General features: G+C 52.1%; 1 protein-coding gene across 1 annotated transcript in view; it reads right to left on the bottom strand.

Annotated features, from left to right (window-relative positions):
* The window catches only part of GPT2 (glutamic--pyruvic transaminase 2), a 47,203-nt gene extending 22,641 nt beyond the window's left edge, over positions 1-24,562 (bottom strand). Inside the window, exons 1-5 of the mRNA XM_017880294.1 lie at positions 24,438-24,562; positions 23,959-24,221; positions 10,731-10,820; positions 7,859-7,967; positions 1,240-1,431 (exon numbers count right to left, since the gene is read on the bottom strand). Of these exons, the coding sequence (XP_017735783.1) occupies positions 1,240-1,431; positions 7,859-7,967; positions 10,731-10,820; positions 23,959-24,201 (634 nt within the window). The 5' untranslated portion in view covers positions 24,202-24,221; positions 24,438-24,562. The remainder of the gene's footprint in view (positions 1-1,239; positions 1,432-7,858; positions 7,968-10,730; positions 10,821-23,958; positions 24,222-24,437) is intronic.
* Between the last annotated feature and the right edge of the window lie 3,349 nt (positions 24,563-27,911).

The following is a 27,911-nucleotide window of genomic DNA, read 5'->3' as shown; positions in this document are numbered from 1 at the left end:
TCTCCGAAGCCCAGGACTGCAGGCTCCACCAGTCTCCGAAGCCCAGGACTGCAGGCTCCACCAGTCTCCGAAGCCCAGGACTGCAGGCTCCACCAGTCCCTGCAAGGACTGTAGGCTCCACCACTTCCCCAAGCCCAGGACTGAAAACTCCACCGGTCCCCCAAACCCAGGACTGCAGGTTCCACCAGTCCCCCAAGCCCAGGACTGAAAACTCCACTGGTCCCCCAAACCCAGGACTGCAGGCTCCACCAGTCCCCCAAGCCCAGGACTGCAGGCTCCACCAGTCCCCCAAGCCCAGGACTGAAGCCTCCACTGGTCCCCCAAGCCCAGGACTGCAGACTCCACTGCAAGTAACCACTGCACTCCAAACTGCAAGTAACCACTGGCCCCAGCCCTCCCCGACCCCACTGGTAGCTGACCCCAGCCTGATCCACCTCCTCTTGCCTCCTGTGCCCCTCGCAGCCAAAATTTAAACTTAGGAACAGAAATCTAACTGCCCCACCTCCTTCTCCTTCAAACCCTTCAGTGGCTCCCTGTTGTTCTTAGCACAATGACCCAAATCCTCAGCGTGGCCTCTAAGGCCCTGTACTGACGCCAGCTGCCTTGCCAGCCCACGCCTGGTAACTCCGTCCCTCACTGTACACTCATCCCCCAGCATCTCCAGTTCCCAGCACTCAGACTCCTGCCAGCTCTTGGCCTCTGCACACAGTGACCTTCAGCTCAGAGCACACCCCCTCTCCCAGTTCACTCCTGTGTGTCCCTCAGGTCCGTGTCTGCTCAGCCTTCCTTGGAGACTTCCTGCCCCCGCCCCACCAGGTCGGAGTTCCCACTGCTCCCTCCCATAACACCCTGTTCTTCTCTACTGCAGAAGAGAAACTAAAAGCTTGTGATGTGCATTTATTTTTGTGATATCAGCTGGTCTGCTCTGCCTGTGTAGGCAGAGGCCAAATGATGTGTTTGGTTTCCCATTGTCTCCTCAGCACCTGGCACAGGAGGAACATCAGTACATGCAGAACCACAGAAAGGCCAATGGTTACCCTCGGGTGGCCCCCGGCTCCTCTGCAGCCAGACCTGCTGGTGTGTACTCCGGATGGAAATCAAGGCTGCCTCATGAAGACTAAAAGAGGCAAAGACTGCAGGCTGCCAGGGCAGGGGGACCAGAGGTGGCCGGCCACCCATGCTGCCACCCTCCCTGCTAGCCAGTCTCCCTGCTAGCCAGTTCCAATGCTGGGCCCTAACAGGCAAGGCTGCTCTTCATGTGGGTAAACACCGGATAACAAGCCACCCTCACACGTACAGAAATGCCGTCACTAGCTCCCGTGGTCAGGTAGATGTTGTCGGGGTCTGCAGGCACGCCGCCATCCCTCCTGGTGATATAGGCAGCCACGTCTTCACGGATGCAGTTGACACCCTGGCTAGCACTGTAGGACCCTGTAAGACAGCAGGTAAGACGGTAACAGAGGCAGGATGTCTGGCTCCACAAGGTCAATATAATTAATATCCATATAATTATAGGGATGCCTGTTTGGGATGAGGGTCTCAGGTGCAGCCCAACTCCCATTGCTTTGGAACTGTGGCAAACTGCTTAACCACGTGTCTGGGCTTCATCCACCAACCCCTCTATCCATCCACCCATCCACTCATCCACTCACTCACCCAGTACTGAGTACCTATCATGTGTCACACATTATTCTAGGCCCTGGCTCCTACTCAAATGGTAGGAGCCTGTTCCACCCACTCTCCAAACCTGTTCCACCCACTCTCCTGGGATTTATATGTGTTCTGTGACACTGTCAGTCACTAGAGCTGGGATTCCCATGCTTTTATGATGGTTGCCTACACATGGTTCCACAGGACTTGAGAGAATGGGCCAACATTTAGGCTCCAAAATAGCACCCTCTGGGCTGGGCACAGTGGCTCACACCTGTAATCCCAGCATTTTGGGAGGCCGAGGCAGGAGGATTACTTGAGTCCAGGAGTTTGAGATAAGCCTGGTCAATGTGGCGAAACCTCATCTCTACAAAAAACACAAAATCAGCTAGATAAGATGGCGTGCGCCTATAGTCCCAGCTACTTGGAGGCTGAGCTGGGAGGATCACTTGAGCTCAGGAGGTAGAGGCTGCGGTGAGCTATGATGACACCACTGCACTCCAGCCTGGAGTGAAACCCTGTCTCGAAAAAATAAATAAAATAAAACAAAACCCCACAATAGCACCACCGGCCAGCCCCAGGCACCCAGGACTCTGACCAGCATCAACCACAGATCCCTGGGACTGTGAGGTGTCCTCTAGTCCCCAGTTCCATGTGAACATACCCTCCCGCTGCCATTTAGGGTTGTAAGTCATTTATACTAAGTTCAAAAACAGGTAAAACTAATGAATGGTCCCGGAAGCTGAGCAGTGGTTAACTGCTCTGGAGTGGCGGTATTGACTAGAAAGACGAACGAAAGAGTGTTGGCAGCTCCGTATCCAGAGTCTGGTGGGGTGACATCGATGTTTGCATGTGTGAAAGGTATTCCAGCTGTACGTTAACATTTTTACCTCCATATAAAAGATTTTTTTAAATGTCAGGCCACTATTTAGGTTTTTGAAAATAAACTGGAAAGATGTATTTGTACAGGTGCAAGATCTCTCTGGAAGAAGACTCAAACTAGTGAGGTGAATTCCCTGTGGAAGTACATGGGGGCTGGGGGTCAGAGGTGGAAGGCAGACGTTTCATTGTATATTCTTTTAGACCTTTTGAATTTTACACCACATTTAAAGAAAACCAGACTATTCCTTCTGTGGCTACTGCAAAAACCACCCCCAGGAGGCAGGATGGCGAATGGAAGTAGCAGATTCTCCTCTGGGGCCTCAGCATGCATCATCAGTCCAGGCCTGGCATCAAGGAGGAACAGTCAAATGCTCTAAACTGGGGCCAGGCGCAGTGGTTCACACCTCTACTCCCAGCACTTTGGGAGGTTGAGGCAGGCGGATCACCAGAGGTCAGGAGTTCAAGACCAGCCTGGCCAACATGGTGAAACCGCATCTCCACAAAAATCAGCCGGGTGTGGTGGCAGGTGCCTGTAATCCCAGCTACTCGTGAGACTGAGGCAGGAGAATCACTTGAACCTGGGAGGTGGAGGTGCAGTGAGCCAAGATCGCACCACTGCACTCCAGCCTGGGTAACAGATTGAGACCCCGTCTTTAAAAAAAAAAAAAAAAAAAAAAAAAAAAAGATGCCCTGAACTGGAATCCCCCAGCTCTGCCTCAGCCTCTCTGCACAGCACTGGGCTCTGCATGGCTGTAAGAGGAGCAGCCAGACCAATACTCTAAGGTGCCAAGTAGCAAACATTAACTGGTGTCACTCTGGGTGGTGGGCATGGGCTTCTGTCATGTTATTTTCAGTATTCTAATACATTGGGAGTATTTTGTAAGTTTAAAAAAGGGGAGGTGCAGATGCTTGTGTTAGAGCCCACCCCCACTAGGTGATTTAGTTGGTATTTCTGAGCTTCTGTAAGACAGACCTTCTAGGACTCCTTGCTTCCCTTCACCCCTTTTCAATGCCCCACCTTCTCCTCAGGGCCTCCCCTCTTCCTGCCTCTAAGAGCATCCACTTCCCTGAACGCCCAGGCCTTCACCCATTAGCAAGCCCTCTGCTTCTCTGAGTCACACTTCTGCAGGTCACAGACTTCCTACCCTTCCAAAGAGGCTCCTGGGTTTTTCTTCAGATCTCACGTTATGCTCCAAAACACACTGATCTTTCTAGGATCATTTCTAGTCTGTCTCCAGGAGACTTGCCCTAAAGATTCTGCTCCACCTCCAGCCAATCTCAGCCTATAATTTATCCAGTTACTTTACTATTTATTAGTTTGTTTTTTTTTTTTTAAGAAACAGGGTCTCACTTTGCTGCTCAGGCTGGTGTGCAGCGGCACGATCATAGCTCACTGCAGCCTTGAACTCCTAGGCTCAAGCAGTTCTCCTACTTCGGCCTCCCAAAGTGCTGGGATTACAGGTGTAAGCCACTGTGCTGGCCCCTCCAGTTATTTTGTACAGAAGCAGCCCTGCCCTCCCCATGCTGACTCTTGACTCTTGGTTCCTCCAGAGCAGGGGATGTTACCCGTTTCTTCTGTGCCTTTCTCCCAGAGCACCTCGCCCACTGCGGGCTGCGCTACACTACACCTTGCTGAGGACCCACTGCCGAACTCCCACTTCACTGAACACCGCTGCCCTAGGGCCCCTTCATTCATCACACGGAGGTCCCGACCGCGGGGCCTTTGCGCACACTGCTCGCTGGTCCAGCATGCATCTGCAGGTTCTTACTCATCCTCCCCATGACCTCTTCCTCTCCACAGAGCTCCTTGTTATAGTCCTGCAGCTCTCTCCAAGATCTCATGAGAAATCGTGATTACACGTTCGTAGAAATTCTTTTTCATGTTTGTTCCTCCCAAATCTGATAGCTTCGTGAGCACAGAAGCTCCACCCACCTTGCTCACCAGTGTCTTTGATGTCTAGAATACAGCCTGGTACGTGCTCAGAGAGGGGCTGGACAAGGGCACACAGCTCCTGCCCTGCCCCAGGCAGGTGCTAGGTTGTACCTCAACCCCATTAAGATCTAGGACACACCTGAGAACCAAATTGCTCATCAAAGAGAAAATAAATGAAGTTGCTGGGTGTGGTGGCTCATGCCTGTAATCCCAACTACTCTGGAGGTCAAGGCAGGATGATTGCTTGAGCCCAGGAATTCAAGAGCAGCCTGGACAATAGTGAGACCCTATGTCTACAAAAAATATAAAAGTTGGCCAAGTGTGGTCGTGTATGCCTGTAGTCCCAGCTACTAGGGAGGCTGATGCAGGATTGCTTGAGCCCAGGAGGTCAAGGTTACAGTGAGCTATGATTGCACCACCGCACTCCAGCCTGGGTGACAGAGCAAGACCCTAACTCTTAAAAAAGAGAGAGAGAGAAAAAAAAGAAGCCCTGCTAAGAAATTATATATATATATTCACATACATATATATATATATATACTATATTTATATAACATTACTATATATTCTATATATATATATTCTTTTTTTTTTTTTTTTGGAGGGGACAGGTTTCACTCTCATCACCCAGGGCTGGGTGCAATTAACGAACTCGACTCAGCTGCAACTCCACCCTTTCTGCGGTTCAAGCAATTCTGCCTGCCTCGTCCTCCAAGTAGCTGGGTACAATTACAGGCGGCTGGGATTACAGGCGCCTGCCATAATGCCTGGCTAATTTTTATATTTTCAGTAGAGACAGGGTTTCGCCAAGTTGGCCAGACTGATCTCGAACTCCTGACCTCAGGTGATCTGCCTGCTCTGGCATCCCAAAGTGCTGGGATTACAGGCATGAGCCACCATGCCCAGTCCAAGAAATCTTTTTTTTTTTTTTTTTTGAGACGGAGTCTGGCTCTGTCGCCCAGGCTGGAGTGCTGTGGCCGGATCTCAGCTCACTGCAAACTCCGCCTCCCGGGTTTATGCCATTCTCCTGCCTCAGCCTCCCGAGTAGCTGGGACTACAGGCGCCCGCCACCTCACCCGGCTGGTTTTTTGTATTTTTTAGTAGAGACGGGGTTTCACCATATTAGCCAGGATGGTCTCGATCTCCTGACCTCGTGATCTGCCCGTCTCGGCCTCCCAAAGTGCTGGGATTACAGGCTTGAGCCACCGCACCCGGCCCCAATAAATAATTTTAAAGGGCATGATAAAAACACATCCTGAGTGGCTGGGCGCGGTGGCTTACGCCTGTAATCCCAGCACTTTGGGAGGCTGAGGTGGGCAGATCACAAAGTTAGGAGTTCAAGACCAGCCTAGCCAATATGGTGAAATCCCATCTCTACTAAAAGTACAAAAATTAGCCAGGTGTGGTGGCATGCATCTGTAGTACCAGCTACTCAGGAGGCTGAGGCAGAAGAATCGCTTGAACCCGGGAGGCAGAAGCTGCAGTGAGCCAAGATCACGCTACTGCACTCCAGCCTGGGTGACAGAGTGACACTGTGTCTCAAAAAAACAAAAAAAAATCTCTTGGGTGAGCTTCAAGACTTTGTATACACATTTAATAATCTCCCTGTGGGTCAGGGTGGCCCTGGAGCATAGTGACGTGCTCCATTTCTTTTTACTCCTGTGGGCAGAAAAGTGCTCAGGCTGCCCAGAGCGTAGGTAACAGAGAGCGACACCACTATGTCCTGTCATGCGAAGGACCACACTGTCCTGCCCCCTGGAATGCACAGGGCTTGTCTACAGCTAACAAGGGGATTTAGCACACATGAACCTTCCTTGCAAGCCCAGAAAGTGGGTACAAAGTACTTCCTAGCTGAAGGATGAGGGAGACTCCAAGCACTCCTACCTCACCTGTGTTCACGAGGTCCTGGAACAGGGCTCAGAGTGGGTCCCAAAAACCATGAGGGCCAACTGGTCTTTTGCTGCAACACCCCACGAGGGAACTCCCAGGGACACAGTCTCTCAGCCCCACTACTCCAGCTCTGGCTGACACGAAGTTGCAAAAACCTATTGATGAGGCTTAGTATGTGGAAGAAAAATCCCTACCCCGTCCCCAGACACTCGCATCAGACACACAAAAGGCACATTCCTCTCCCTCTGCCTCTCAGCTGGGGGCTTCCAAGAGTTTTAGGCCCATGGCCATGGGGTCTTTGAGAAACACCTTTGCCCTTGGGGCCAGGCAGAGCGTGCAGCAGGGAAAAGAGCCTGGCAGCTGGGCCTCTGGGCTGCAGAGCTGCTTTCTGCCAGCCTGGGGTTAGGTCGTGGCATACAAGACCCCAGCCCACACCCCATCCAGGCTGGCAGGTGGAAAAGCAAGGGGAGGCTGGCCCCCTCCTGAGAGAGACAGTGCCCAGACTCAGAGGGAGAGCAGTGGGGCTACACCCAGGAGGGTGAGCACAGGGCCGTCAATAAGGGACAGAGCAGAAAAAGTTGGTGGGGGGTGGCAGGAGATAGAGACAACAAGGGGGGCCACTCCCCTGCTGAACAAGCCGCCAGAATCTGTCCCCACCCTCAGCTCCACTTTCAGGAACATCAGGGCTCATATTCTAGGAAGATCCTAAGAACAGCAGCTTTCCTCAGGGCGAGGGAAGCCGGATTCCAACGTGGGTGCTGCATGAAGGAACCAGCAGAAATAAACAGAGGAAAGAAAATGACAGACAAAGAGCTGGAGGCCCAGAGGCTGGAACTCCATCCCCGCAGGGAAGGGAGAGAATTATCTTCACATCTACTGAGGCCAAGTTCCAGGTCCATTCTGCGGAGCCTGGTGCCACGTCAGGAGGCAGACATTGGGGCGTGGGTCCCCGAAAAGGGGAGTGAGGGCCAGTCTGAGGGGAACACCATGAAGTACCTGGGGGTACTGGCACCACTGGACGCAAGAAAGCCACAGAAAGGGGCCGGAGGGGTCCCAAGGTGCTTCCCTTCCCCAGCAATTGGCTGCCATCTCCAAGACAATGCAGGGACATGTTCAGAGCTGGAGGCCACAGAGAGGCAAGGATGCTGAACAAAACTGGGCACTGCACTTCTACCCAGTCTCCAGCTGCTGGGTGAAAACTGCTGTGACAAAGGCAGGCTCAGCTGCTGTCCAACGAGGCTGGCTCCAGGGAGTAGGACCCACACCTGGCATGATGTAGGCACTTGCACCTAAAGGTGGTGCCAGCACCGCCCGCTTAATAAACAGGAGGCCAGCAAGGCGCAAGTGGGATGAGGACGCTATTTTTTGTTTACTCTGCGCATTGTCAGCCACCCACACACATTCACACACCCATTTGCATGCATGACTCTCACTCGAGGCTGGGGCCCCCCTGGGAACACTCGTTAATTTCACGTCCCGGGGCCTGGCAAGTTGGGGCCTCACCCAGGCTGTGCCCGCCACAAGCCTGCAGGATCCGCCGGGCGCGTTTCTTAGCATCTTCTGGGAAGCTGGGGCTGTCCAGCAGGTTTGGGTAGGTGCACAGTGCCATCACCTGGGGGAACAAGACGCAGGCTGAGCTCCCAGCACCCCGACTCCCAGAGCTCCGGGAGGGGCACAGAGGCCACTGGGAGGACGACAGCTCCCAGGGATGGGGCTGATGCAAGCCTCTCTGCAAGGACTCAGCCTGTGGGAGCTTGGGGGCAGGAGGGGAAGATGCTGGGCTCTCTGCAGCAGAAGGGGAGAAGCTGAGAGTTGGGATGCACTATGACCTGGGCTGCTGGAAGAGGAGTCAACGATCAGAGTGAGGCTGTTCCTCCGCCCCTGGCCCAAGCTCTTCCACTAGGGACAGTGGGCTTACACACCCAAGGCACAATCAGGGGCCTGCAGAGCAGGGGACAGGCGATTGATGCCCAGCTGGGTGGAGCAGGGCTGCAGACCCCCCCTACTCCCAGCCTGAGCTCCCCCAATGCCCTAGGCCCCCTCCTCCTGCATTCCTCATCACCCCCTTTCCTCCCCAGATGAAAACTGGGCTAGCTTTCTCTTCTCTGTAACAGAGAACATCACCCCAAACCCACAAATTAAGAGGATTAAGCAAGCAAATGTGTACAAAAGTGCCGGTAACCCCAGCTTGCCCGGCAAGTTGAGGCTGGCACTGAGGAGCCAAGCCAGGTGCACTGAGGGGGTCAGGACTTGTGGCTCTGACACCAGCGGGGTGACTTCAGCGAGCTCCTGGCTTCCCGGAGCCCGGTTTCTCTTCATCTGCACAATGGGCAGTGAGCTGGCCTGCCCGCCTCCCAGGGGCACCTGCGCAGGTCAGAGGAGATGTGTGAAGGCTGGAGGCAGCTGGCACTAGGCTGGAGAGGCTCGGCCTGCCATGCACAGTGGCAGGGCTGGACCTGGGAACACAGCTCCAGCAAATAAGGCTGAGTGAGGCCTGTTCTGAAGCCTGTCACAACTTAAACCCAGGCCCATGTGGGGACCTCTCCTGAGAGGTCACTCTTGCTTGGCCCTCCCCTTCAAAGCTCACCCTCCAGGGAAGTCAGGGCCCTCTGGCCTCCTCCCACCTCGTTTCCCTGGCAGAGCCACTCTGTGTGGTCTGATTCATTTCCCCCTCCTGGGCCCAGCATGGGGACTCTAACATCCAGGGCTGCGGGCCTGCTCCGAGGGTCAGCAGCAGTGGCCGTGGGAGGGAGGTCCAGTGAGCGCCCTCCATACCAGGCCCAGCCTCAGCTCCTCTCCCTCACTGCCCTGTGACAACTCCCTCAGGGACTGTGGGCTGAGCTCTCCCAGCCCCTCCCCAGCCCTTTGCCCCAGAGAGCAAGGCAGGGAACAGGGAACTGGGGTTCCCGGGCTCGACTTCCCTGATGGCCCTAGCCCATGAACCTTCACCACACACAGCACTGCATTTTGATCCAAAATGGGCCTCAATCCCAGTGGCTCAGGAGGTTGAGACAAGAAAGGATTACTTGGGCCTAGGAATTCGAGACCAGCCTGGGCAACACAGCAAGACCCTGTCTCTACCAAAAATTTTAAAAATTAGCCAGGTGTGGTGGCATACGCCTGTAGTCCCAGATACTCAGGAGGCTGAGGCAAGAGGATTGCTTCAGCCCAGGAGTTTGAGGTTACAGAGAGATCGTGACAATCACACTCCAGCCTGGACAACAGAGGAAGACCCTGTCTCAAAAAAAAAAATATATATATACACACACACACACACACAAAATAAAACAGGCCGGGTGCGGTGCCTCACGCCTGTAATCCCAGCACTTTGGGAGGCCGAGGTGGGTGGATTGTTTGAAGTTAGTTTGAAACCAGCCTGGCCAACATGGTGAAACTCCATCTCTACCAAAAATACAAAAATTAGCCAGGCATGGTGGTGCATGCCTGTAATCCCAACTACTTGGGAGGCTGAGGCAGGAAAGTTGCTTGAACCCAGGCAGTGGAGGTTGCTGTGAGCCGAGAGCATACCATTGCACTACAACCTGGGCGACAGAGAGAGACTCCATCTCAAAACAAAAACAAAAACAAAACCTAAATAAAACAAAAGAGCCTCAGTCCTTTGAGAAAAAGTTGTCACACACCGGGTCTCCCGCCTCTGTTCTGCTCTGGGGCATCTCCCACCCCACCACCTCCAGCCCACCAACCCCACAATCCCACAATCCCAGCCCAGGCGGCACTTTTGAGGTTAGTGCTCAGACTGAAATGTGGAAGCCACCTTCTCCTGGAGCCTGAGGGGGGAGCTGGGTCACTGCAGAGGCAGCCAGGGCGCAGCAGCTCACAGCGGCCGTCCCCAATCTGGAGCTCCTGTGCTGGGCCCCAGGAGGCCTCTGCACTCTTCGCCTCACCAAGGCCCAGCAATCTGCCAACTTCTACCTGCCCAAAGCCACCCAGCTGGTAGGCAGCAGAGCCCACACTCACACCCAGAAGGGCCTCAAGTGGGAAGCCACATCCTGCCCCCCCACGACACCTCCTGCTGCCCCCCGACGCCTGCTGCCAGCCCAGCCGGCCTTTCCCTGTCCCCTGGGCTACCACCTACCCCACCACTGCCTTTGCCCACCAAGTTCCTAACTCAGCTCCTAGGACCCCACCCCGTGGAAGAGTCTCCCCGGGAGCCTCCTACACCACAGCAACCCCAAAATAGGTCTGGAAATTTTCAACAACCTCAGCAAGGCAGGAAGGAGGCTAAGGGAGACAGCCAGAGGGCATCAGGCCTGGGAGGGCCTGGACATCGAGGGGGCAGAGGATGGTCCCTACGACGGCCCGCCCAGCCCAGGGCCCTGCCCTCCTTCAGCCTCTGTTCCTGGGGGTGGCTCACCTGCCGGAGGAAGGTGATTGGCTGCTGCCCCATAGCCTGGGCGTCCCCGATGTTGGCTCGGATGACCTCTGTGAATGGCTTTTTGATACCCTGGGCAGACAGAAAACAACAGGTGGTTACTTAGAAACTCTTAAACCCTGGATTCCAGAGGCCAGGCAAGGTTCCCGCAGGATATTAATAAACAACCCTATTTTGAGCCTTACCAAGTATCTGACTTGGTGCCAGGCCTTTGACATGCCTTGTCTCATTTAACCTTCACAGCCATCCCATGAGGAAGAACTAGTATTAATCCCATTTGACAGATGAGGAAATCAAGGCTCTAAAAGGTTAGAAAACTTGCTCAAGGTCACATAATTTTATTTTTTTGAGACAGAATCTTGCTCTCTTGCCCAAGATGGAGTACAGTAGTGCCATCTCAGCTCACTGCAACCTCCACCTCCCGGGTTCAAGCAATTCTCGTGCCTCAGCCTCCCGAGTAGCTGGGATTACAGACGTGCACCACCACGCCTGGCTAATTTTTGTATTTTTAGTAGAGACGGGATTTCAATATGTTGACCAGGCTGGTCTCCAACTCATGTGATCCACCCGCCCCAGCCTCCCAAAGTGCTAGGATTACAGGCATGAGCCATTGCGCCCGGCCAACATAATTTTATTACTTATTATTACTATTTTGTAAAGACAGGGTCTCACTCTGTCACTCAGTCTGGACTGCAGTAGTGTGATCATGGTTCACTGCATCCCCGACCTTCGGGCTCCTCCGCCTTGGCCTCCCAAAGTGTTGGGGTTACAGGGGTGAACCACTGTGCCCAACCACATAACTGATTAATGTAAGTGCTGGGACTGAATATAAGTACAGGAAGCCGGATTCCAAGGTCACTCTTCTTAACCACTATGTTTCTCCTCTGCCTCCCACTTTCCAGAAGGGCTAGAAGAGCTTTCCTGGCTGCCCAAGCATCCCGAACAGCTGCCACTCCACTGCCTGAGCGCCACCACACAGGGAAGCCTAAAAGGCAGCTCTGGGCCAGCTGTGTGGGAGGGAGGCAGGAGTCAGCAGCAGAACATGCCAAATGTCAGGGACAGAGGGTCCCAGACTCCTCTGCATCCTGCCCCAGGCACAGCTCTACCGCGATGGCCTAAGTGATTGGCCAGGGACACTGAGGAAACTCTCCCCATCAGAACACATGCATCAGCAGGGAATCCTCAGGGTCATTTTCTTGCAACCCATTCTTTGTAGAATGAAAAATGTGGGCTGATTTTCACATTAAAAAAAGAAAAAAAAAAGTATCAGGGATAAAAAGACTGACTGAAGAGCAAATTGAGGCCACTGCCTGAGCAATGTGTGTAGCATAGAAGAAAGATCACAGAGAGAAGTCCAAGACCCTTGCGACGTCACTGGGGACGTGATGGAAGGACACCCTGGCTGCTGCAAAGGCGAAAGCAGAGTTTGAAGAAGAGAATTACGGGGACCTGGAAATGTGGGAATCCTGCACATTTCCCTGATAAACCCAATCAGCCACTGGGAGAAGTGCCGTCAACAACAGGTTCAAGGACTTCCCAGGGCAGCTGAAAGGATTACCTGAAACAAACAGTGTGAAAGCCCTTAGCAGAGTACAAATATCATCTTACAAAAGCCACCCCAGGAACAGGTTGCCAGGGTCACAGTGGGAGGAAAAGCGGGCTCAGCAAGGTGGTGGCCACAGCCCGGGTGGGAGGGCTTGGCCATTGTCCTGTCTCCAGCTGCCCCTTCCCCAAAGGTACCCCAAATACAAATTTTACAGATATAACTCTGTGCTTGTGACATTTGTCTTTTCTCCTTTTCACGCAATGTGTGAATAAAAGCAACCTTAGAAGACATGATGGCCTTTCCAAAATCAGTAATGTATACCTTAAGTAAAAACTAGTGACTGGAAGTGGTGGCTCATACCTGTAATTCCAGCACTTTGGGAGGCCAAGGCAGGAGGATGCCTTGAGGCCAGGAGTTCAACAACAGCCTGGGCAACACTTTCAAGTTGCCCAAGACCTCATCTCTACAAAAAAATAAAATTAGCCAGGCATGGTGGCACATGTCTGTAGCCCCAGCTACTGGGGAGGCTGAAGTGGGAATATCACACTTGAGACCAGGAGTTCAAGGTTGCACTGAGCTATGATCACGTCACTGTTCTCCAGCCTGGGCATCAGAGTGAGACCCTGGTTTTTTTTGTTTTTTGTTTTTTTTTTGAGACAGGGTTTCCCTCTGTCACCCAGGCTGGAGTGCAGTGGTGTGATCTCGGTTGACTTCAACCTCCGCCTCCTGAGTTCAAGCAATTCTCATGCCTCAGCCTCCCAAGTGGCTGGGACTACAGGCAAGTGTCACCATACCCGGCTAATTTTTGTATTTTTAATGGAGATGGGGTTTCATCACATTTCCCAGGCTGGTCTTGAACTCCTGAGCACAAATGATCCACCGCCTCAGCCTCCCAAAGTGCTGTGATTACAGGTGTGAGCCACCTCGCCTGGCCTGACCCTGTCTCCTAAAAACAACAACAACAAACCAGTGGGCTTGAGAGACAAAAGCAGAGGCCAAACACATTTTTCTGGCCCTAGTGGGCCACCCCTAAGCCCTATGTGAGGAGGCATGGGTGATTGAGGAAGATGCCCCCGAAGTGGCTCTGGGCCGTCATAAACAGGGCCTAAGTCCTACAAGCTGTTTCTTGGGGGAAGGGGGCCCTCTAAGCCCCTTGTGGCCCGTCTGCTGAATTCTTCAGTGTCTGGCCAACATGGATAAAGATTCCCAGTGGCGGCCAGGCGCGGTAGCTCACGCCTGTAATCCCAGCACTTTGGGAGGCTGAGGCGAGCGGATCACAAGGTCAGCAGATCGAGACCATCCTGGCTAACACGGTGAAACCCTGTCTCTACTAAAAATACAAAAAATTAGCCAGGCGTGGTGGCAGGCACCTGTAGTCCCAGCCACTTGGGAGGCCAAGGCAGGAGAATGGCATGAACCTGGGAGGTGGAGCTTGCAGTGAGCCGAGATCACGCCACTGTATTCTAGCCTGGGCGACAGAGCAAGACTCTGTCTCAAAAAAAAAAAAAAAAAGATTCCCAGTGGCATCCAGATGCAGCCACTGTATCTGGAGAGCCAGGGCAGCACTGCCCACTACATGGGGGTATAGGCACTCCGGGGAGGCTCTGGCTGCAGGGGTGCAGTCCCCACACTCATCCCACAGCCAGAAGCCCAGAGGCTGAGGGTGTGGGCAGTTACCCAAGCCTCTGTGTACAAAGGGGCGGGCCCGATCCACTGCTTGGCACTGGCCTGGACTCCTGGCATGGGGTCCTTGCTCAGCCTGACTGAATTGTTGCAGACCCCAGGCCTAGCTCGCTGAACCTGGGTGATTTCTGGGGTGTGGATACAGCCCATTCTTCATAGGGAGTAAATCTGTCACGGTTGTGAGGCCCAGGAGCCAACACACAGCTGTGGGCCTTGGGCCAGCCTAACACAGGGAGAGTTTAACGCCTGGAACAGAGCCCTGAATGTTCCTTTCCCGTGCCCTCCCCCGCACTGCTCAACCAATGCAGGGCCGCCGCCGTGAAGCCTAGGAACACAGCATCTCCATTCTTGGGTCTCGGTGCCTGCAGACCCTGGACATTTTGCTATGATGGACGAGCTGGGGGTCAGGACACTGGCTACCCTGAATGGGTAAAGAAACCAGCCCATCCAGCCAAGGGCCACCACGCAGAAGAGACTCTTTTGAGCACACTTCTGCATCTAGGCACTCAAGGTCTACATGGGGTGGGAAATACCAAGAGCCTGGGGTAGACTCCCCATAGTGACTCCCACAGTGACTTGTCCAGAGCCCACAGGCACAGCACCCATGGGAACCTTGCCCCTGCCCTGCCCTCCGGGACCTGCCAGCTCAGAGGGACTAAGGAGCCGCATCATCCTGATTCCTCTCACGGCATTCTAGAGACACCTTCGAATCCACCTGCATATATCCCGCCCAGAGCCACCCCCCCTGTGCAGCACAGACGGACGGAAGGTCCTTCCCAGGGAGGGCTCCCCTCCCACCACTTTGGCTCAAGCAGGGATCTGGGGAGGGCACCATCCCCACCGCCCTCTCCCCAGCTCTGGGGACGGCATATTTCATAGGGTGTTAGCAGGTAGAATAATTGTCCTCCCCAGCCCACAGGCCTCTCACCAGCATGAGGGTCACAGGCGGATGGATGATTCTAACCAGGCACAGCAAAGGAAACAATCAACAAAAAGGCGAACCACGGAAGGGAACATCGTCGGCCTCCGCATCCGTGGCTCCAGCATCTACGGACTCAACGAACCACAGATCAAAAATATTCAGGAAAGGGCCGGGCACAGTGGCTCAAGTCTGTAATCCCAGCACTTTGGGAGCTGAGGCGGGCGGATCACGATGTCAGGAGATCGAGACCATCCTGGCTAACACAGTGAAATCCTGTCTCTACTAAAACTACAAAAAAATTAGCCAGGCATGGTGGCACGCACCTGTAGTTCCAGCTACTTGGGAGGCTGAGGCAGGAGAATGGTGTGAACCCAGGAGGCGGAGCCTGCAGTGAGCCGAGATCGCGCCACTGCACTCCAGCCTGGGTGACAGAGCGAGACTCTGTCTCAAAAAAAAAAAAAAAAAATCCAGGAAAAACCCTGCACCTGGACTAAACACATACAGACTTTTATCACTGTTCCCTAAACAACAGAGTTGAACCATATTTACACAATATGTACTACATATTATATGTAATCTATAGAGGCTGTAAAGATGATTTAAATTATACAGGAGGATGTGCATAGGCCATATGCAAATACTATGCCATTTATATCAGGGACTTGAGCACCCTTGGATTTAGGTATCTGAGGGAGGTCCTCCTTGGATACTGAGAGACAACTGTGTTTGTAAATAAAATATCTGATAAGGGGATCCTTATATCCAAATATCCAATATATGCAAATAAGGAATTCATACAACTCAAGAAAAAAAAAACATTAAACCTGATTTAAAAATGGACAAAGGGGCCGGGCGCGGTGGCTCAAGCCTGTAATCCCAGCACTTTGGGAGGCCGAGACGGGCGGATCACGAGGTCAGGAGATCGAGACCATGCTGGCTAACACAGTGAAACCCCGTCTCTACTAAAATACAAAACTAGCTGCGCGAGGTGGCGGGCGCCTGTAGTCCCAGCTACTTGGGAGGCTGAGGCAGGAGAATGGCGTAAACCCGGGAGGCGGAGCTTGCAGTGAGCTGAGATTAGGCCACTGCACTCCAGCCCGGGCGACAGAGCGAGACTCCGTCTCAAAAAAAAAAAAAATGGACAAAGGACGTGAAGAGACTTTCCACAAAAGACATACAAATGGTCAACAGATGCATGAAAAAGATGCAAAACATCTAATCAAACACAAATCACAGCCACAATGAGATATCATCTCATACTTGTTAGCATGGTTATTATAAAAAGTTGAAAGATCAGTGTTGGTGAGGGTGTGGGGAAAGGGAACCCTGCACACTGTTGGTGGGAATGTAAATTGGTATAGCCATTATGGAAAACAGTATGGAGGTTCCTTGAAAAACTGAAAATAGAACTACCCTAAGATCCAGCAATCCCACTGCTGGGTACAGATCTGAAGGAAATAAAATCAGTATCTTGAAGAGATGTCTGCACTCCCTTGTTCATTGCAGCACTATTCCTAAGAGCCAAGACAAGGAACCAACCTAAGTGTCCATCAGGTTGATGAATGGATAAAGATATGGTACATATACACAATGGACTATTATTCAGCCATTTAAAAAATAAGAAAATCCAGTCATTCGCAAAAGTATGGATGAACCTGGAGGACACTATGTGAAGTGAAAAAAGCCAGATACAGAAAGACAAATACTCTATGATCTCACTCATATGTGGCATCTAAAAAAGTTAAACTAATCTAAAAAAGTTGAACTAATAAAAGCAGAGGTGATAGCTGCCAGCCGTGGGGTTGCGGGAGTGGAAATGAGGCAATGTCGGCCAAAGGGTACAAACTTTCAGTTGTAAGATGACACATTTTGCATGTTCTCACTTATTTGTGGGAGCTAAAAATTTAAAAAACTGAACTCATGAAGATGGAGAGTAGAAGGATGGTTCCTAGAGTCTGGAAAGGGCAGTAGGGGTGGGTGGGGGCAAGTAGGGATGGTTAATGGGTACTGAAAAGTAGAAGGAATGATCTAGTATTTGACACCACACAGGGTGACTATAGTCAATAATTGTATATTTTTTTAAAAAGCTAAGAGTATATATAATTGGATTGTTTATAAGACAAAGGACAAATGCTGGAGGGCATGGATACCTCATTTACCCTGATGTGATTCTTACACACTACATGCCTGCACCAAAATATCTGGTGTACCCCATAAATAATACATCTACCACCCGGGTGCAGTGGCTCACGCCTATAATCCCAGAACTTTGGGAGGCCGAGACAGGCGGATCACAAGGTCAGGAGATATTAGCCAGGTGTGGTGGTATGCACGTGGAGTCCCAGCTACTCAGCAGGGGAATCCCTTGAAGTCGGGAGGCGGAGATTGCAGTGAGCTGAGATTGCGCCACTGCACTCCAGCCTGGCAAAAGAGCAAGACTCCGTCTCAAAAAAAAAAAAAAAAAAAAAACAACAAAAAACCCACAAAAATTAAATAATTTTAGGCCAGGCGTGGTGGCTCAAGGCAATTTTAACATTGTCTTGAGATTACAATAAAGGGGGCTGAATTTAGCCTCCAGAAACTTTCATTTCATTGTTTCTTTAAAAAATCCAGGCCGGGCAAAGCGGCTCATGCCTGTAATCTCAGCACTTTGGGAGGCTGAGGCAGGAGGATCACCTGAGGTCAGGAGTTTGAGTGAGCCAAGATCGCGCCACTGCACTCCAGCCTGGGCAACAGAGTGAGGCTCTGTCTCAAAAAAATAATAATTTTTAAAAATATGAATAAGTTCTGGGAATCTAATGTACAGCATGGTGACTATAGTTAATAACACTACATTTTTGGCTGGGCACGGTGGCTCATGCCTGTAATCCCAGCACTTTGGGAGGCCATGGCAGGTGGATCACCTGAGGTTGGGAGTTCGAAACTAGCCTGACCAACATGGAGAAACCCCATGTCTACTAAAAATACAAAATTAGCTGGGTGTGGTGGTACATGCCTGTAATCCCAGCTACTCGGCAGGAGAATCGCTTGAACCGGGGAAGCAGAGGTTGGGGTGAACCGAGATCACGCCATTGCACTCCAGCCTGGACAACAAGAGCGAAACTCCATCTCAAAACCAAAACAAACAACAACAAAAAGCCAAAACAAAAAACCTGTATTTTTTACTTGAAATTTGCTGAGAACAGGACTGAAATGTCTCAGGTGCACACACACAGATGGTGACTGTGTGGTAAAGGATGGAGTATTAATAATTGACTGTGGTAATCATTTCCATGTCATATTACATATACAATGTATAAATGTCAAACCACCACACTGTGTCCCTTGAATATATACAAGTTTTCTTTGTCAATTATATTTGTCTCCCCCTCAATAAAAATGGGGAGAAAAAACCAGGCACAAGGCTGTTTCCTTATGCAAGGGATGGCTCTGGTCACTTTACATGGCCTGTGGGCAGAAAGGCTGGCAGAGAACTTTCCTCCAATTCAACAAATACTGGTCACCCATGCCCCAGTGACAGCCATGAGCAGCACAGATGAGACCGCCACCCTCCAGAGCTCAGGCTGGTAAAGAATAAGAATGGGGTGCGGGGAAGGAGAAGGGCAAGGCGTGGGAGAGAGGGCCTGCAGGCCCCAGCCCTAGGAGCATGACGTGAAAGTGCTCCCGGGCTCCTGATCCCAAAAAGGGCACTGACTGGGGCTAGGGCGGGCAGAAAGTCCTACAGAGAGCTCCCGCAAGAGGTCCCAGAGACAAACATCAACTAGACCCACAGTCCCAGAAAACAGGTTCATTTCACAGCTGAGGCTCAGCACAAGATCTGGTCCCAAAACAGAAAGACAAGTGAAACCAGAAGAAACTGGAGCTGCAGCTATACACGTCTGTGACTGAGAGCATAGGCGAGAGTCCCTAAGGCTGAGCTGCCAGATCACTGAGGCAGGGAAGGCAGGGTGTAGGCCCCTGAACTCTGAGCGTCCGTGGGGTGGTCAACTATAGAAGCCCAGATTCGCAAGGCAGAAGCAGGGGTGAAAGCTGAATAAATTCCAAACAGGAGAGTGGGAGCTGCTCAAAACAGCAAGCAGCTTGCCCAGGAGGAAAGAGCAAACCCCACAGAGCGCTTCCCAGACCCAGAGCCTCAGGAGGTAGGAAAGACAAGCGACCCTCAGAACTTCTTATCCCTAGACCACTCTCATTAGCTTGAGAAGGAAGACCTGGCAGTTCTAATTAGCTTCACAGCTGTTCAAAGTATTATCATCAAAGTATCAAAGACTCAAACTAGTCTTTCAGAGAAATAAACTGGTCACATTTTGCAGATGAGTAAACCAAGGCTGAATGACTTGTCTGAGGCCCATAGCACACAAAGGCAGAGCCCAGCATATGTGTGGTGACTGACCTGGGCAGGCTGGGTAGATGGAGGGTTCATCCTATTGGAAGCCTGCACTACAAATTTTAAAGTAGCATCTAGACCAAGCACAGCGGCTCATACAGGTAATCCTGACACTTTGGGAGGCTGAGATGGGAGGATCACCCAAGGCTAGCAGTTTGAGACCAGCCTGGACAACATAAGCAAGATCCCATCTCTACAAAAAAGGAAATTAGCCAGAATGGTGGTACACGCCTGTAGTCCTAGCTTCTGAAGAGGCTGAGGCAGGAGGATCACTCGAGCCCAGGAATTTGCGGCCACAGTGAGCTATGATTTCACCACTGCACTCCAGCCTAGGAGAAAGAGTGAGGCCCTGTCTCTTAAAAAAAAAAAAAAAAAAAAATTAAATTAATAGCCTGGGCAACATGGCAAACCCTGTCTCTACAAAAAAGTGCAAAAATTAGCCAGGCACGGTGGCATACGCCTTGTGGTCCCAGCTACTCAGGAGGCTGAGGTGTAAGGATCGCCTGAGCCCAGGAAGTCGAGGCTGCAGTGAGCTGAGATTGCGCCACTGCACGCCTGCCTGGATGATAGAGCTATGGAATCCTTTCGCCAGGTGCTCTGCAAACAGTATGGGCTGTTTGGCTGAACAGCTATAATTAACAATAATTAGTATTACTGTGTAATAATAATTACAAAAGAAAAAGTAGCTGGGTGTGGTGGCTCACGCCCACCCATCCAGCACTTTGGGAGGCCAAGGTGGGAGGATTACTTGAAGCCAGGAGTTTGAGACCACCCTGGGCAACATAATAAGACCTGGTCTCTACAAAAAATTTAAAAATTAGCCAGGCATGGTGGTGCACACCTGTAGTCCAAGCTGCTTAGGAGGCTGAGGTAGGAGAATGGCTCGAGCCCAGGAGTTCAAGGCTGCAGTGAGTCATGATTGTGCCACTGCATTCCAGCCTAGGCAATAGAGCAAGACCCTGTCTTTTAAAAAATAAAGTAGCATCTGGTGGGGTGCAGTGGCTCACACTTGTAATCCCAGCACTTTGGGAGGCCGAGGCAGACAGATCACAGTCAGGAGTTCAAGACCAGCCTGGCCAACACGGTGAAACCCTGTCTCTACTAAAAATACAAAAAATTTAGCTGGGCGTGGTGGTGGGCACCTGTAATCCCAGCTACTCAGGAGGCTGAGGAAGGAGGATTGCTTGAACCCAGGAGGCGGAGGTTGCAGTGAGACGAGATCGTGCCACTGCACTCCAGCCTGGGTGACAGAACTACACTCAGTCTCAATAAATAAACAAATACATAAAGGAGCATCTAAATGCCACAGAAAATAAGTGAGATTCACCACCTGTGCTTGGCACATACAGGGTTTCCAATCTTAGTTCTTAGCTAACTATAGCCACGTGCCTTAGCACTCTCTGCCTTTACCTTTGTTTGGATGCAACACACACTGACATGACCAGTAACCGTCAGTCTTTCCCTCAGTTCTGAATGTCTGCCCTGACTGTTGCCTTACAACTAGAAGCAAAGCCATTCCTGTCTCCACTTGTACCAATCCCCAACCCCCATCCCCCAATAAAGCAAGGGAGAAAGTAGGTTGAGAAAGAACTGTCAGATCTTTTCAAAACTCATTTTAATTGCAGCTTATTTTTAAGTGCTGCTTGCAGTGAACACCAGGATGTGAAAAGCTAAGATAGTTCTCCCCTTTGGAGCTGCTCTCAGGGAGAAGCAAGGCCCCTCTAAGAGCACTGAGCTGGGGTTGCAGGAGAACGGCCCTTTTCACAGCCCTTAGCCCACCTCCCCGCCTCCTTCAGGCTCCACTGCCAGAGAAGCAGAAAGGACAGGGATTCAGCTCAGCCAGCCACCCAAAGTCAAACACCAGAGCCACATGCCCAAACAGCCCGCATTGTTTGCAGAACACCTGGTGAAAGAATTCCATAGACAGCATGAAGTCCTTGGTACCACCAAGAGTCACCTTGAGTCCCCAAGGACAGTTTTGAACGGACAAGGAGGTATAAAACTGAGGACAGGGAGAACCCTGGCCCAGCCAGGCCACATCTGTTTATACTTTAGGGAACCTGAGGTCCAGAATGGATATAGGATTCACCCTAAGTCACCCTCCTCCCTACAAATCCTAGCCCATCAAATCTCTAACCAATCAGTTTTTTTTGTTTGTTTGTTTGTTTGTTTTTTGAGATGGAGTCTCGCTCTGCACTCTGTTGTCCAGGCTGGAGTGCATCTCGGCTCACTGCCACCTCCACCTTCCGGGTTCAAGCGATTCTCCTGCCTCAGCCTGCTGAGTAGCTGGAGTTACAAGTGTGTACCACCATGCCCGGCTAATTTTTGTGTTTTTAGTAGAGACAGGGTTTCGCCATGTTGGCCAGGCTGGTCTCGAACTCCCGACCTCAGGTAATCCACCCACCTCGACCTCCCAAAGCGCTGGAATTATAGGTGTGAGCCACCGTGGCTGGCCTCTAACCAACCAGTTTTGATCACGACAGTTCAAAACAGAAGTAAAAAAACCAAAGCTGCACAAAGAGAAGGCAAGCCAGAAATAACTAAAAAGAAAGGACGGGAAATGTGGCTCTTGCAAGAAGGGCACTGTTTAAGCTGGCAAGGAGAAGCAAGGCTGTCTCCCAAGAAGGAAGGGTTTCAGTGAGGCTATCTAAGCTGGTCTAGCCAGCACCCACAGCCAGCGAACTGAGACTCACAGTGAGAAGAGAATGAGAATGGATGCGCTTGAATGAAAGTACCAGAATGTAGGTGGCCAAAAAAACTCAACTAACTCAGGAGTAGGATATGGGGGTGTGGAGCTTCTGTCTCAGAAATCAGAGATGTCCCTGGCCCAGTAACCAAGATATTTGCCCACCTGCAATCATCAAGCCACACCCCTGCTGAAAACCCTTTCTGGTTCCCACCTCCAACCAAAATGCACCACGACGTCCTAATCCCAGCACACAAGACTCCAGTCCACCTCTTCTGTCTCATTCACCGCCCACATCTCTCTGTTAGCGTTCCACTAAAGCACCAGCCCCCTTCCCCAAATGCCCAGAACTCCCCAACTTCCTGCCGTTGCTCACAGCACTGCTCCCACTTGGAAGGCTCTCACATATTCTGCCTGCTAAAAAATCCCAACACATTCTTAAAGAATCGGGGGAGGGGGACTCAGGCTCAGAGAATAACACAGCAGTCAGATTCCTCAAGGCAAAGACAGTGCTCTTCTGTCCTCATCATCCTCAAGCCTCATGGAGCCAACACAGGAGCTGCTATTTAGCAAAAGGCAGAGGTAATTCCTGGAACCCCTGCCAGTTATGGAACTAGAGAAATCAGCTGTAACGTGATAAACCAGGAACACGTTAATCCCAGCTGTGTTTTAGCAGGGAGGCTGTTGCCTCAAGGAGGGCCAGCTCCAGCCTGCCAAACAGCAATAGCCCCTGTTCTCTGCCGGGCCCACCTCTGGGCCAGGGAGGCACAAAAACAAAGCCAGCCTCCTCTCGGCCAGCTTCAAACTTAGCCCTGCAAGGAGTCCGCAGGAGACTGGACTCTGACTTGTCCAGTTCACTGTTTTGAGTCAGCAGAACTGAGTGTCTCAACCAGGTCTCAGGAGGCCAGGAGCTCATTAAAACCCCCAAGTCCCCACCGGAATGGAGTCAAGTGTCATGATCCCCCTGAAGCTTACTGCCATGCATTCATGCGGCACTAAGTGATCTGGGTGAGGGCAAGATCAAGGAACCCTCCCTCCCACCTCAATTCTCAGTCAGACTCTCTCTAGCAAGCAGCTGGGTGATTATTAGCTTCTTACAAATCTTAGGAGTATTTACTTTTTAAGATAACCCCTCTCGGCTCTGCCTCCTGAATTCCACCCAGGCTAGAACTCTCTCCTACAGGGACCCCTGTATCACCCCAACCCCAGACATCCTGGTTGTGGGGAGGCAGAAATCCTTCCTGGCTGTGGGGTCACCTTACATGAAGCTATAAACTCAAGCCAAGATCCCAGCCAGCCGGCTGGCCACCAAGGTGACGAAAGTCCCAGGGCCCCCTTACCAAAGCCGGACAGGCCCAACCCTCTGGTTCCCCACCTCGGTGACTGTCACCAGATCAGAGAAGTGGCTGGTCGGCCAAGGCTCCAGAGGGGCCTAAAGGAAGGAATTCTGCCGACTCTTCCGGGAATCAGGACTGGCAAAGACCCTAAGGGCCAAAGACACGGAGAAAGACTGGGGAACAGACCCAAGTTTCCGCAGAGCGCCCCCCGGCCCCCCATCTCCCCTCCTACCTAAAATGGTTTCCCTCCCACCACCCCATTCCAACCCTCTTCCTTTTTACTTTCTTCCAAGAACTTATCACTGAGACTCTACTGCTTCTTTCTTCATTCGCTTATGTTCCTCCCTCCACTGGACCTTGGTTCCACGAGGGTAGGGCAGACACACAACGTGCGGTGCCTGGCAGCACCGGCTGCTCAACAATTGAATTCAATTCAACAAGTGAACCGTATTGCAAGGCCTCACTGAGTGCCGGGTGCTGGGCACCAGTGAGTGAAGGGGCAGGAGGAGGCATTCTCTCGTTTTAGCCAGGCTTGGCTGCCTGAGAAGCTGGCCATGGGGGTGGACGTCGTGGGGAGGACCCCAGCTGGGGCTGCTGCGGTTTTTCCCTTGCTCAGCGGCCCCAGCCTCCCGGAGGCCCGGCGCGCGCTCACCCGCTGCAGCTCAAGCTCGATCTCGCCGGCCTTGAGCACGATGGGTCCCCGCACCGCGTACTCCACCGCCTTCACCTGCGGGTTCATGGACTCCAGCGTGAGGATGCGCTCGCGCCGGCTGCGCTCGGGCCGCACCTTGAGCACCGCCGAGGCCTCGGCGGCCGCGCTGCTCTGACTGCGGCCCCAGGAGCTGGGGGTCCGGGGACCACAGCCCCGCCGGACCAGCGCCGCCGCCCGCTGCATCGCGCGCTTGCGGAGGAAACCTTGGCACAAAAAGAGAAAGAGAATAAACACGTCGCGCACTGCCCTAGGCGGGCAGCAGTCCCACACACAAGCCCAGCCAAAGGCTCTTTCAGCGAGCGGTGCCAGCCTGGCTTCGGTCCCCCGGCGACCGGGACCCTCCACCGCGCGGCTGAAGCACTAACGCGCACCCAGCCGGGTTTCGCAAAGGCTGCGCCCAAGGTATGCATGCAACGTGCCTGTCGCCCCTGGTAGGCCCTCGCTGCGCCGGGTTAGTTCGCAAGCCTGGAGCAGCTTCCCGGCCCCGGCGCCCGCAGCCGCATCCCCGCACCCGGCGCCCGCGCCGCCCGGCCCCTGCGCTCGCACACCCACCGCCGTCGGGGCCGCCCCGGGCCTGCGCGCTGCCTCCTGGGCTCTGTAGTTCTCCTGGCCGCTCCGGAGCAGCTGCGGAGAGCGAAGCGAACTACAAGTCCCACAGCGCCCCGCGCCGGGCCGGACGGGGACCGGACAGTAGGCGGGAGTGCTCGTCCGAACGTGGCGGGGTCTGGGCGGGCTCATTGTCCCAGCTGAGGGGCTGGAGATCCCAGAGGGGCCCGGCAGGGGCCGTGCTGTCTGTCGCGTCTGCGAAGCTAGAGCTGTTGGCAGCCTCTCCCTAGTGGCGCGTCCGCCCCCCACCGCCCTCACTGCCAGCACCTGCGAGGACGCAGGCTGCTGGATGGTGTAGTCATCGCCCCGAGTTTCATCATCCAAGGCCACACGGTGCCTGCGGCTGCCCACCGGAGCTGGCAGGAAGCGGGGTGAGGAGTCTGGGACTTGGCCACGCCGCCCTGACTCCCGAACGCCAGCTTCCTTCTCAGCAAGACGGGGATCTGCCCATGGCCTCTGAGGGTTATTGTGAGACTTCAAGGACCATCTGCCAAGCGGTCAGCTTTTCCCGACCACTCCGTCTGACCCCCGACCTCCATCACTAACGTTTTATTTTCTACCTAGCATCTGAAATTATCTTCGGTTACTTTTTACTGGCTTATGGTTTACCTCCCCCGACTAACCGTGCGAGCTGCAGAGGAGCAGGGGCAGTGTCTTTCTTGTTCATGGCATTCGCAGCACCTCTAACAGTTCCCGCCACAGAGGAGCCACTCAGTAAATGTTTGTTGAAGAATGAATGCCCAGCACAAGGGGGCTATTATGTTTGGTAACGGTGTCTGCTGGCGAAAGGCTTCCTGGCTTGCCCAGACCAAGAGCAGGGCAAGACTAGGAGGAGGTGTAGGGTGGCGCAAAGGGAGTTCTGGAATACTCGGGGTCTAATGGAGACACCAAAATCTACAAAATCAAAAAATACAAATACAGAATCTACAAAATCCCGTCTCGGTCCCAGATTCTCCATGTGCAAAATAAATTGGGTTAAATACCCTCTAAGGTCCTTTCTCTTGGAAATTCTGTAAGTCTGGGTGTCTTCAAGCAGAAAAACAGCCCAGAGCTCCCACATCCCAACACACACACTCACAGTAGATTTGTGAAAGCTGGGGCAGCAGTGTAGGGGAGAAGGTAGACTTGAGTCGGAATATTCACAGTTGCTTACAGCCGTACACTGCTTAACTGAGTTTGTACTACCTTGTCTTCGTAAAGCCTAGTTTTCCCATGAGTAAAGTCAGGGTAACACCTGCCTCATACTGTGATTAAATACATTGGTTGCCAATAAAAGAGGAAAGGAGGTAGGGAGAACAACAGAAACCGAAGATATCTTTGAGTATTCCTATGTCAGCAAACTGGGTTGGTCCACCAAAGGCCCTGGAAGGATATTTGGGCTTCTCATGTACTGGTTCCACCCCCGCACCTTTGCGTACACTAGGTCTTGATGGCCAGGTATTCACTCAGTCTTCAGGTAAAAGTCTTCCCCAGTGAGCTTAGCTCCTCCTTCAGTGTCGTCATTATCAACTGCCCAGCTGAGGAGACACAAACATAACCCTCCACCTCCAAAAAACGCTGACCTTGACTTGCATGTGATATCCATGCAGTCCCTTGCTGTCCACCCACGGGTCAGTGTGCTATGCTCTTCCGTTGTCTCTGTCTCTGATCAGTAGGGACAGGGGAGGAGGGGCTTAGAGACGTGATCACAAATCTATTTTCACAACTGGGAACAACAACTAGCACACAGCCTTCTTATGTGTGCTCCCACATCGTCACTGTGAAAAACACATCGAGTGCCTAACATGCCCTCTGCCAACCCATCTCTCTGGGATTGCTTGAGGAAAAAAGCTTCCTTGTTTTCTTGTGAACCACTGTACACTTTGCAAAGCACTTTCTTACTCCAAAGCACAGGCAGTATTATTCCCACTTTATAGATGAGGCTCAGAGAGGTTAGGTGACTTGTTCGGGTGGTGCAGCTAAATGGGAGAGCAGGAATTGTGATTTCTAACTCAATGCTACAGCCCATGCCTGCAGGGACCAGTCTTGTGTAGCTCTCTGGGTTTGGAAATTCAAGCTTGCTGTTACAATGCACAAAGCCTTTGAAAAGTTTCTGGGTGGTGGTTGTGATGACAATGGTGGCAATAGCATAAACTTTGCTTTTATTTTTATTTATTTACACATCTAACCCAGTCCAAGAGTGTGCGTGTGTGTGTGTGTGTGTATGTGTGTGTTCATTTTGTTTTGTTGTTCTTGTCTGATTTTTATTTTTATTTTATTTTTATTTTTTGAGACAGAGTCTTGTTTCAGTCACCCAGGCTGGAATGCAGTGGCACGATCTAATCTCACTGCAACTTCTGTCTCCTGGGTTCAAGCAATTCTTCTGCCTCAGCCTCCTGAGTAGCTGAGACTACAAGCGTGCATCAGCTAATTTTTTTTTGGGGGGGGGGTGTATTTTTAGTAGAGACATGGTTTCCCGATATTGACCAGGCTGGTCTCGAACTCCTGGCCTCAAGTGATTCACCCACCTCAGCCTCCCAAAGTACTGGGATTACAGGGGTGAGTCACCTCACCCAGCCTAATGATTTGCTTTTATTTTGCCCTCTAGACCAGGTGGGGATGGATAGGAGCTGGCTCCTGAATATTAAAGCTAAAACCTGATTGAAATTATCATTAAAGCCCTTCCTGTAAGCTGAGTGAGAGCTTCAAATACACAGCAAGGTCCCGTCAACCCACATAGCTGGAGAGTCATATGTTTGCAAGACATAATACCCATCTTTATTCCATAATGTAACTAATTCTTCTTGGGCACTTACCCTGTGCCAGGCATGAGGCTGAGTTCTGGGACTACAAAGAGTCAAGCCGACTGTTCCTACCTGCGTAGAACATACAGTTTCTTAGGGAAGGCGGAGGTCATCACAAGTGATTACAAACTGTCATAACCCCTGGGGATAAAAAGGATGGAGTTTTCTGAGCGTTCAGAGGTCTGCGCAAAGATTTCCCAAATGAGGTTGTCCATGAGCTGCTCCCACCCCAGCCCTGGAAGTTTGATAGGAGACATCACTCCTGGCCAGTGTGGAGATGCGCCTAGCCTGGGATTGCCGTGGTGCCCTAAGTGAAGAGGCGGGTACTCAGCATGTAAGAATCCAGCCGTTTCCATAGCTCCAGGGCTTCCCCAGCAGGTTACCTGAGGCTTTGTCAGGCCTATTTTTCTTTCTCTGCCCAATCCTGCTTTCTCCCACTTCCTCTTGCAAGAGTTGATCCCTAATGCCTATCTTGCACCTTACACCCCATCTCAGTGTCAGTGG

The sequence above is a fragment of the Rhinopithecus bieti genome, unplaced genomic scaffold (assembly GCF_001698545.2).
Source record: "Rhinopithecus bieti isolate Rb0 unplaced genomic scaffold, ASM169854v2 scaffold_12138, whole genome shotgun sequence".
Classification (NCBI taxonomy): domain Eukaryota; kingdom Metazoa; phylum Chordata; class Mammalia; order Primates; family Cercopithecidae; genus Rhinopithecus; species Rhinopithecus bieti.
The sequence above is the reverse complement of the archived record's forward strand: the minus strand, read 5'-3'. Positions and strand labels throughout refer to the sequence as shown.